General features: G+C 23.8%; 3 protein-coding genes across 7 annotated transcripts in view; 2 read left to right on the top strand and 1 right to left on the bottom strand.

Annotated features, from left to right (window-relative positions):
- Nucleotides 1-238: 238 nt before the first annotated feature.
- On the top strand, nt 239-3,097 carry LOC119682552 (myosin light chain alkali; the record flags this gene model as incomplete). Of its 2 annotated transcripts, XM_038096020.1 has the most annotated exon segments (4): nt 239-544; nt 1,033-1,119; nt 1,430-1,476; nt 3,056-3,097. In XM_038096020.1, coding segments are annotated over 3 exon segments (437 nt in total), but the record flags the coding sequence as incomplete, so codon positions are not given.
- Nucleotides 3,098-5,390: 2,293 nt separating this feature from the next.
- Nucleotides 5,391-8,543, bottom strand: LOC119676321 (cyclin-dependent kinase 1-like). Its single transcript, XM_038087562.1, has 3 exons — nt 8,327-8,543; nt 7,768-8,271; nt 5,391-5,643 (listed from the first exon to the last, which is right to left on the bottom strand). Exons 1-3 carry the CDS (start codon nt 8,473-8,475, stop codon nt 5,391-5,393), a joined length of 906 nt encoding a protein of 301 aa, XP_037943490.1. The 5' UTR covers nt 8,476-8,543.
- A 2,249-nt stretch (nt 8,544-10,792) lies between these two features.
- LOC119679042 (microtubule-associated protein tau) overlaps nt 10,793-10,928 on the top strand; it is a 61,195-nt gene continuing 61,059 nt past the window's right edge. For all 4 annotated transcript variants that reach the window (XM_038091188.1, XM_038091191.1, XM_038091189.1 and 1 more), the window contains exon 1: nt 10,793-10,852. The gene's annotated coding sequence lies outside the window, so the exon portion shown is untranslated. The remainder of the gene's footprint in view (nt 10,853-10,928) is intronic.

Genomic DNA, 10,928 nt, shown 5'->3' with positions numbered 1-10,928 from the left:
TATAAAAATTATTTTAAAATTTTAAATTAAATCAAAAGAAGACCTTAAACGTTTCGTAGTAATAAATAACACGTATAATCATTTAAAGCCAATCTATTTGTTTCTACATATATACATATCTGTAATATCAATATACTTAATCGTTTCATTGATATTATAGATATATATAATGTTTTAATTTAAAAAAATAAATTTTTCTTTCTTTGTATAAAATTAATATTACTTATTTTTTTTAAAGATGTCGAATTCGTATTCGAAGTTATGGGTTCGCCCGGTGTTGGCATTGATTGCTTTGATTTAGGCGATGCTCTCCGTGCCCTCAACTTGAACCCAACTTTGGCACTCATTGAAAAAATGGGCGGCACAAAGAAGCGTAATGAGAAAAAAATGACAATGGAAGAATTCCTCCCAGTTTACTCACAAGTTAAAAAAGAGAAGGATCAAGGTTGCTACGAAGATTTCATTGAATGTTTGAAATTGTACGATAAAGTAGAAAACGGCACCATGCTTCTTGCTGAATTGCAACACGCCCTCCTCTCATTAGGTAAGTTCAAGAAATTAAAATGTATAAGAAAAGTTCTTACACATATATGAGAACCATTAATTAGTAATAAAAATTGAAAAGATATAAAGAAAAATAAAATACAAACAACTAATTACGAATATTATTAAAATAATAATAGTATAGGTACTACTATTATACTATACAGAGATTTAATGACCCCTGTTTTTAAGTCTGTGAATGTTAGTATTTATTTATTATATATTTTTTACTAAAATAAAGAAATTAAATTTAAAAATATTTTTGAATATTCTTTTATATATTATTATAATTATAATTTGTAAAAAAAATTATTTCAAAATATAAATGATACATAATTAAATGGAATAATTATATTTATTTAATTTGCAAACAAGGGTACAGTTAATTGATAACAATTTTTTTTATATTGACATATTATAATTTTAGAATAGTATTACTCTTTTAATTATTAAAAATATAAACAAATTTTTTTAATTATATGCTTACAGGTGAAGCTTTAGATGATGAACAAGTGGAGCAACTCTTCGCTGACTGCATGGATCCTGAGGATGATGAAGGTTTTATCCCATATTCCCGTAAGTACTTTCTACATAAAACTAATAATTTTATTTTATTATAAAATTATTTCTTTTTGAAATATAAAATTGTCTTTCAACAAGACATTAAACAACAAGTATTAATATATGTTTTGTATTTTTATATTGTTTCATGTCACTATTTGTTATATGTATCCACAACACACCTTATCCGATTCCTTAAAAAAAATAAATCACATCCTTATGTCAAATGCACTGCAAAAAAACAAATCGTTTGTTTTACTTAATCCTATGTAATGTACCACATATGCACCGTCCAAAAACGTTTGAATGTTTGCACCAAAAACAGAATTCGTCCAAAGATTGATGAGCGATCCAGTCGTCTTCGACTAAACAGTAAGTAAATTGTACTATTTTACATGAGGAAAATTATATAAAAATTTCCAAACTATATAGGAAAGTAAGATAATGAAGTTAAGTATTCTATGTTAAATGTTAGTAAGGTATATGTACTTTTTAAAGAGTAATGACTAAAAAAGAAACCCATTTAATTGCCTATATACTCGTATGTCTTCTAATAATTTTAAATATTTAAAAACTTTTTTCAATTTAATTATTATATTATTTAGTTATTTAATTTTACATTTATTTTCATAATTATATCAATTTATTAAATTTTATTTATAGTAGTTGTTGATTATATTAGAAAATATACACATATAAATATGTTTTATTAATATTATTTCATTTGTATTATATATATATATTATATATATATTAATTTTTTTTAAATTATTATATATAAAAACGCAAATTTTTTTGTATTACCATTTTCGGATTTAGCAGACCAAAATTTTATACTTTGGAAATGACTTTGTTTAGCTGTGTCGTCCGAAGTTATTCATATTAAAGTATTAATAGGTATATGTTATATTTTTGCAGTACCTTGCATTAATAAAATATATATAAAACTAAAAATATTTGGCGGTATTTTAAACAACAGTGAATAACAACAACAAAATTTTGATTATTTATTATGAAATAATTATTTTGGTGGTCTTACAAGTTGTATTTGGGAATACTCAAAACAGCTGTGTGGTCCGTCAAAAAATCAAGTAATTAATAAATAATAAATATTTTGTTGTTGTTAGTTGTTAAAAACTAGTAACAACAACAATCAAATAATCAGTAATGTTCAAAATAATTCTCTATTAAAACAATAGTTTCTATTAAGACACATAGTGTCTTAATTATTAAGACACAAAATTGACTTTAAAAAGCAAAACAACACATTTTATTAATTTATTATAATTAATAAAAAAAGTATATAGTATTTTTATAAGTATATACATTTATATAAATATTGTTTCGAACTAAAAGTGATAATTCATATATATATATATGTAATACAATTTATTATGTAGTATAATCGATTTTTATTTTGTTCTCCAAAAACAGTTTAGATAGATAAACAATTTTAAATTAATTCTTATTGTAATGAGGTAATGATATTTTAAGTTCAAATATACTATCTATAAAATTAGTTTTTTGATTATTACCGGGTTTAGATCATTTATTAAACACATAAAATTATAAAAAAATTATAAAAAATTACACATTAATTTGTGTTAGATATAAATAAAATATTATTTGATTATAAAATAATTGTTATATTTATAATTAATTATTAAATATAATTAAAATATTTAAAACAAATTAATAAGTGTAATTTTTTAAAAATTTTTTATAATTTTACACATAGCACATTACCGACCTACCGGCCCGGTAACAATCAATAAACTTATTGTAAGCTGATCTCAATAATTAATAATTAACAAAATATTTAAATTAAAAAGTTTAAAAAATTTGTTTTAAAAGAATCCTCTACTATAATGATTCAGAACAATATGATAAATAATAATAATAACAATAATAATAATAATGGAATAATTTTTTTTTTTAATTTACTTCATAGCATTTTTAGCCAGAATGTGTGACAGACCTGATCAGCTATAAACTGTCAACAAATTAATAGCTGCAACATATCTCCATAGATGTTATAGTCATCTCTCTCTCTCGTATATTATATAATTTAATTAATGATACTGCTACTACTACTGCAATTGAACTTCAACATAAAAATAATTTTTTTAAAAATAAAATTTAAATTATAAATTTCCAAAAAAGAAAAAAATTTTAAAAATAATTTTGTTGTTCATTTTTTTAATTATAAACACAATTTTTTTTATTTTATTTTAATGCAAAAAATAAAAAAAAATTGAAAGAATAACATTTTTACATACTAAAATATAGTAATAAATACATAAAATATGCATAGTGAAGCATAATTATTTACTAAATTGAAAAGAAAGCGAAAACTGTTTTTAGTTGTAAAATTGTTTAAAAATACAAAAAAAAACAAAAAAAAACATGCAAGAAAATGAATTTTAGTTGGAACGAACAAGACAAACTTACCATTGCAAAGTTTAATTAAAACAAATAAATATTATATCTATCTCTCACACACATTCTCTCTCTCTCTCTCTCTCACTCACTCACTTTTAATACACTCTCTCGCACAAAACACACACAACTAATGCGATGCAAAGTAAGCACAAATTAAGCCGTATTTGTATTTCTAATATATGACAGTTTTTATTATAGAGAAAATAGTGAAAACTGAACCGTACAACAACAACAGAAACTAATTTCATATATAACGGCCGTTTCAAAATTCGCATAAAATCAGTTTTAATGCAGTAGGATTCCTGGAATGACTTCCATGTAAAAACTCATATATAGGAATTTGATATGCTTTATTTATGCTACTTTGTTGTTTTTTCTTATGTACATAACATACTTTCTTTAATTGAAGGGATTTTTTTATTTATAATGATGATAAGCTTATTTATACATAATGAGTTAATTTTAATGAAATTATAATGATTTTATGTAAATAAAAACTGAAGAAAACTGAACCAAGAACATTAGATTTCTTCTAAAATAAAATAAAGCAAATAACATCTATGCTACAAAACAAAAACGAACTGACTTGATTATATGTTAGCCATAATTTTTGTTTAATTAATTTAAACTTAGTTAGTGTTCTACACATCCATCCCCATTCCCATCCTCTTCCCTCTCTCTTTCTTCATCTATCTTTTTCTCTCTCATGCTCTTTCTTTCTTTCTCTTTCCATTTACTTTTCTCTCCTACTTCTCCTCTCCCTCCCGAAAATAGTAACTGCTAGCTCTTTCCATTGGTTCTGGAGATATTAGTACATGTATATTATAGTATAGATTATATGTTAGTCATAATTTTTGTTCAATTAATTTAAACTGAATTAATGTTCTATACCACCATTCCCATTCTCTTCTCTCTCTCTTTCTTCATCTATCTTTTTCTCTTTCATGCTCTTCCTTTCTGTCGTTTTCTTTTTCTTTTTCTTTTTCTCTTTCCATTTACTTTTCTCTCCTTCTTTTCATTTTACTCCCGAAAGTAGTAACTGCTAGCTCTTCCCATTAGTTCTGGAAATATTAGTACCTGTATAGTTTAATAGTTATCTAAATAACTAGTCTTTTAAGTTCTAGGTTATACTTCCGCAAGTTGAATTTTTTACGTTATTATCGCTTATTATGCGATATTTTAATCAGGTTTACGTTTGGTATGCTCTACTTACCATTAGTGACGTCACGAAATTTTTATAGCAGCATGCAACAGCTATTTCTATAACTGTTTCTATAAATAGTTAATTATAGTCTCTACAACATGTTTCGAATGGGTTATAATGTATTTATGGAGAAGTTTGTAAGTAGTTAAGCGATATGTAATGAAGTCCAGTTTCCTTCAGCATCTATTTGATATTCCATTCTTCGCATATGGGGGAGATACTGGACGTTTTATAATCTACAGCATGCACAGTTGCTTTAATCAAGTATTTGGTTAATTGTTGTGTCAAATAAGTTAGAGAATTGTGTGACAGTGTGCTGAAGTCTGGAGTGGGTGAGCTTACATTGTACCACAAGAGGTCTTCCAATGAACCGTTTGTATGTTTCATAACGTATTGGATACATTATTCAAGCATATATCCTGCTAAGTGCTTAAGTCTTAATTAAAATAAATTTATATACAGACCTTATAAGTATAATGGCATAAACAAAAAACGAGATATATATTATCAAAACCTTTTAAAATTGTTTACAAAAAACATATTTAATAATCATACAATTATGTAAATTTTACAATTATGTAAAACAGAGTAAAAAACTTGTAAAAAATTATATCATAAAATCATGAAAATTAAATTAAATTTATGATTCAGTATAATAATACAAGGCTTCAGGATTAAAACCATCAAAATATTGATGTTTTAAAATATCTTTTGCTAAAATGCGGCTAGCTGGATTATAAGTAATCATTTTTTTAATTAAATCGATTCCTTGGTCGTTTATATTACCCGATAACGAGGTAAGTTCAATTGTTGACTCAACTTCCCATTCTGATAAAAAGTGCGGAAGAGTGGTAACTCCAGGCCATATATCTTCAGTGGGGGCACCTAATGTTCTATAAAATATAAAAAAAATATGTTAATAAATAAATAAAATATTTTTTTATTTATTATATACGTATTTTATAAGCAAGTTTAAAGCAACATATATATATTAGCTAATCCAAAATGTTGAATATGGTATATATAATTATAATAAAATTATAATTAAAATAATATTATAATATAATAATAAAAAAAATTATAATATAATTATAATGGAAATATAATAAAATTATAATTTAATTATAATAATATTATTATATAATAATAATAAAATTATAAAGTAATTATAAATAAAATATAATACAATTATAATATAATTATGATATAATTATAATAAACATATAAAATATGTAATGGCAGTGTGAAGTCTATTAAAATCAAAAAAAAAAAAAAACTATCAATAAAATATCTTATATATCTATTTTTTTAATATTACTGATATTTTTGTTCATTAAATGTAATTTAATTTAATGTTTAATACATAAGAACCACAGACAAGCCGTGAGTAGATATCTACCATAATACTTTTCTGTACCAAAATTAATTCAAAAAGGTACCATTTCTGTAAAGAAGGTCCAATTTTTTTCTTATGTCTTTTAATAAAAAAATACAATATACAGAAAATATACAACAGTAGAGGTCCTTTTATACATAACAATTTCATTATTTAAATATTCGAACTATACTGACCATGCATAGTGTATATCTTTTTTATTAAATAGTTCTTTTGCATAGCATAATATTATTTAAGGTCTATATATATAATTAGTTTCAATTATATTCATATTACGTATATGAATTTTTTACTTCTGGTTACTGCTACTGCTATCTGTGGAAATACTTCCAGCATCACAAATATTACCAATATTATTACCAATATTATCGGGTGGCGATTTTCCTTTACATAGAAACATATGCTGTGATGTGACTATATAAAATATCTGTGCATATACCTACAATTTTTATAAGATTTTAAAAGTCTTGGTTGAAAACTCAGCACTTACATATGCTATTTCGAGTCTAAATTTTAGACCCGTCAGTTATGAAAATACCCTTTTTGTTTTTTCGTTCTATGTTCATGAACAGATGTTTTGCATAGTGTTACAAAAATAGCACATGTGGCAACCGTAGTACTAAAATACCACATGTGGCAACCGTGTTGCCAATGCTGAAAACAAACAAAAGAAAATAAAAAAGCACATGTGGCGTCACCTAACGGGACTTCGTTCGGTTATCGTGTGAATAAAAAAGTTCCGACGATAAATTATATGTACATGCAAAATAAGCATAAAAATGAGAGCGAAACAAAATTGGTTTCTATTTAAAAAATAGAAACTCTTTTCTGATTTCAATAAATTCTCTCTTTGCTCTATTGATTTTATGTGTGTATCAATGGACTTCAGAGAGATTTTAAAAACAATATTTTTAAAAATATTCTACTTTATTCTACTTTCTACTACTTATAACTTGTCTGTGATAGAACCCCGCTAATCTGAATCTATTAATATTGGGTTAGATCTGAATTGCTGAGATATTCGGGTTGTGGTAGTGATATTAAAAAAATCTAGGAAAAGGTTTGTATGTCTTAATATATTTAATTTTAATATTAAAAATTTAATAATAATTAATTGTACCTTAAATTAATTTAAAAATTAAATGATAAGTTTTCCTTCAATTGTCTTTTAAACTGCTTTTGTAGTGAAGCATATATTCGCTATTTTAATACGCTAGAATTTGAAAATATTTGTCTGTAGAAATGTTTTTAATTAGAGTTAACTTGCACCCTGTATAAAAGTAAAATTGTACTCTGTATTAAAAATAAAATAATGCTCAACAATACTTTTTTTTGGGTCAATGAATTATCTCTGGAGGAGAGATTCTCTAGAAAGCACTCAGTGTACTATGCTACGTAGGTATATAAAATTAAAAGTACGAAACATAAACTATTTTAATCTTAATAAAAAAATAAAAATAAATATTTAATTGATGAAACTAAATAGATAAAAATTATTTCATCCAATAGGTAGTATTAGTTAATGGCAGAAAATATTGTATTATATTGAATATAATAACTTTACAATTATATATATATATATATATTATCAACTTTTTTATATTTACTAAAAATTAAATACCTGAATATAACCAGTATTTGATTTATATGTGAAGAACCTTTAAACAGAACGTTTTTGGTTGCCATTTCTGCAAAAGTGCACCCGATCGCCCAAATATCCACTGAACAATCATAAGTTTCTTGTCCTAATAAAAGTTCTGGTGCTTTGTAGTACAAGGTTGAAATTTTGGGCGAGTATTTATGTGGTGTGTTTTTATATACTCGCGCCATTCCAAGATCTGCGACTTTTAAAACCCCTTTATCGTCAATTAACATATTGCGAGGTTTTATATCGCGATGCATTATGCGCGATCGATGTAGGTAGTCTACAGCACTGCTTATCTGATATAAATAACTACGCAACAAACTTTGACTAATAAATTCGTCTTCTAGTAGCAACTTAAGATACTTCTTGAGGTCTATCAGCATGTACTCAAATATTAAATATAATTTATTAATTTTTGGGACCATGTCAACTAAGGTGACAATATTTGGATGTTTAATCTCTAAAAGTAGTGATATTTCTCTAAAAATAAAATTTAATGAGAAATTGTTGATGGGATCTATTATTCATTTCAAACCTGAGTGCAAAACTAGCATATCCTTCATCATCATTATGGAATCGAATTTTTTTTATTGCGACTAATTCATTATTGAACTTATTCAATCCTTTGTAAACTTTACCATAGGATCCTTCACCTATTTTGTTAAATTTTATATAATTCTCCATCTTGAAATAGTAACTTTAAGATTTTGCAGACAACAAATTGCGGGAAAACTTTCAAACGAATCCACACAACAAGCAATGCCGAAAATTTGACGAAGAATGTGTGAAGAAGCAAATAAAATCAATATAGGATGTATAGTGTTGCCAGTGAGGTTCAATTAAGTTTTAAAAAGTATTTGTATTAAAATATTTTTATAATTACTGAATGATATTCAAAATTCGTTACTGTGTGTATTTGGAACATGTTATGTAGAGTGTCGCGGGCATGGTAAAATAGGCTCTTCCGGGCTAAGACGAAAATTAATGTTATGTAGAGCGTCACATCAGTATTGGCAATTTCGTATTGTTACTACTTTTTTTACTTGTTCATTGTACCTAAATTTAAAAGGAATGCTACTTTATTATTGTATTTTCTTATAATGATTGTACTTACAAAATTATATGCGTTTTCTTAAAATCGGAAAATCTGAGAATTAGATTATTAGCAGTTTATGAAATGGGCCCTGTTGCTTCCTGACCATTTTTCTTCAAAATGTACTAAAATTGTAAGAATTTTCTCCTAAAAGACGCAAATTTTGACATTTATTACTGGATAACACTGGTTTGTCTAAGTGCTGAGGCACAGATCGCATGCTAAAATTTGAACCGACATATTGTTTTTACTCTCACTCTAACTCTCAATTTTATAATTTGCATTGAAAACAACAATAATTTTACACACGCCGTGCCCGTGACATAAGGCTGCGGTGACGTTGCACGCGAATTTTGTCTTGCGTGTTCGTATGAACAAATCAAATGTATGTAATCATATGTGAGTGCTTACAGTTGTTGAGAACAATTCGCGCGACGTCTTGTCTTTCTCATGCGAATATATGATTAAACAAAACATTTTGTTTGAAATTCTACTCGGAATTACAGAATTGAACCATTTTCAATCGTGACACCTATTTTGCTGATAATTTTTTATCATTTCCATTTTATAAAATGTTATGAACCCATTTAGTTGGTATTTTCGATATAATAGGAACGATTATAGTTTTTATTTACTATATCGATATCATCCAATATCTTTTGTGCCTACATAAGCACAATAAGACTGGTTAAATCGTTTTTAATGGTGATATATTTTAATAAAATATATTTTAATAAAACAGTTTTTAATAAAATTTTATATAATAAAATATTTTTTGATAAAATATTGTTTAAAAAAATATTGTTAAATAAAATATTTTTTAATAAAATATTGTTTAATAAAATATTTTTTAATAAAATATATTTTAATGAAACATTTTTTAATAAAATTTTTTATAATAAAATATTTTTTTAATAAAATAATGTTTAACAACATATTCTTTAATAAAATATTTTTTAATTAAATATTTTTTAATAAAATATTTGTTTAAGAAAATGATTTTTATAAAATATTCTTCAATAAAAAATTTTTAATGAAATACTTTTAATAAAATATTTTTTAATAAAATATTTTTTAATAAAATATTTTTTAATAAAATATTTTTTAATAAAATATTTTATAAGAAAATAATTTTTAATAAAATATTTCTTAACAAAATATTTTTAAATGAAAAACTTTTAATAAAATATTGTTTAATGAAACATTTTGTAATAAAATAAATTTTAATAAAATATTTTTTAATAAAATATTGTTTAAAAAAATTTTCTTTAATAAAATTTAATTTTTTAATAAAATATTGTTTAAAAAAATTTTCTTTAATAAAATATTTTTTAATAAAAAATTGTTTAATAAAATATTGTTTAATAAAATATATTATAAGAAAATAATTTTTAATAAAATATTTCTTAACACAATATTTTTATATGAAATACTTTTAATAAAATATTTTTCAATAAAATATTTTTTAATAAAAAATTTTTTAATAAAATATTTTTTAATAAAATATTTCTTAATGAAATATTATTTAATTAAATACTATTTAATACTATTTAATAATTAAATACTTTTTGATAAAATATTTTATTAAATTAATTCAATTAAATATTGTGTAATAAAATACTTTTTAGTGAAATATTATTATGTCTAATATTAAACAATTGAAATAAAATTTTTTAACTGTACGACTGAAAGCTTTTCTTTCCGTAAAAACGACAGCAGTACTAAATTTTTTAACGAAACATAAAAGCATTGTGAAGTTTACTTTACAAATAATTCAATAGATGGCGTCTCTTACATTTTAGTGCTGATAAGAGAGTTTGTACTAAAAAAGCTTTTTACGGTGTATGGGCATTTGTGCGTTCTCAAAGCTTTAACGTTAATTAAAAATTATTTTGCATTTGAATATCAGTTGAATTCGAGATAACAGACTAAAAAGATTCCTCGGCTCGCATTGCAACTATTTTAAAGGTGTAAAATACATATATAAAATAATTGATTAAAATTAGATTGTGAAATTTTATTTAACACATAAATTTTATATTCA

The sequence above is a fragment of the Teleopsis dalmanni genome, chromosome 2 (assembly GCF_002237135.1).
Source record: "Teleopsis dalmanni isolate 2A chromosome 2, ASM223713v2, whole genome shotgun sequence".
NCBI lineage: Eukaryota > Metazoa > Arthropoda > Insecta > Diptera > Diopsidae > Teleopsis > Teleopsis dalmanni.
The sequence above is the reverse complement of the archived record's forward strand: the minus strand, read 5'-3'. Positions and strand labels throughout refer to the sequence as shown.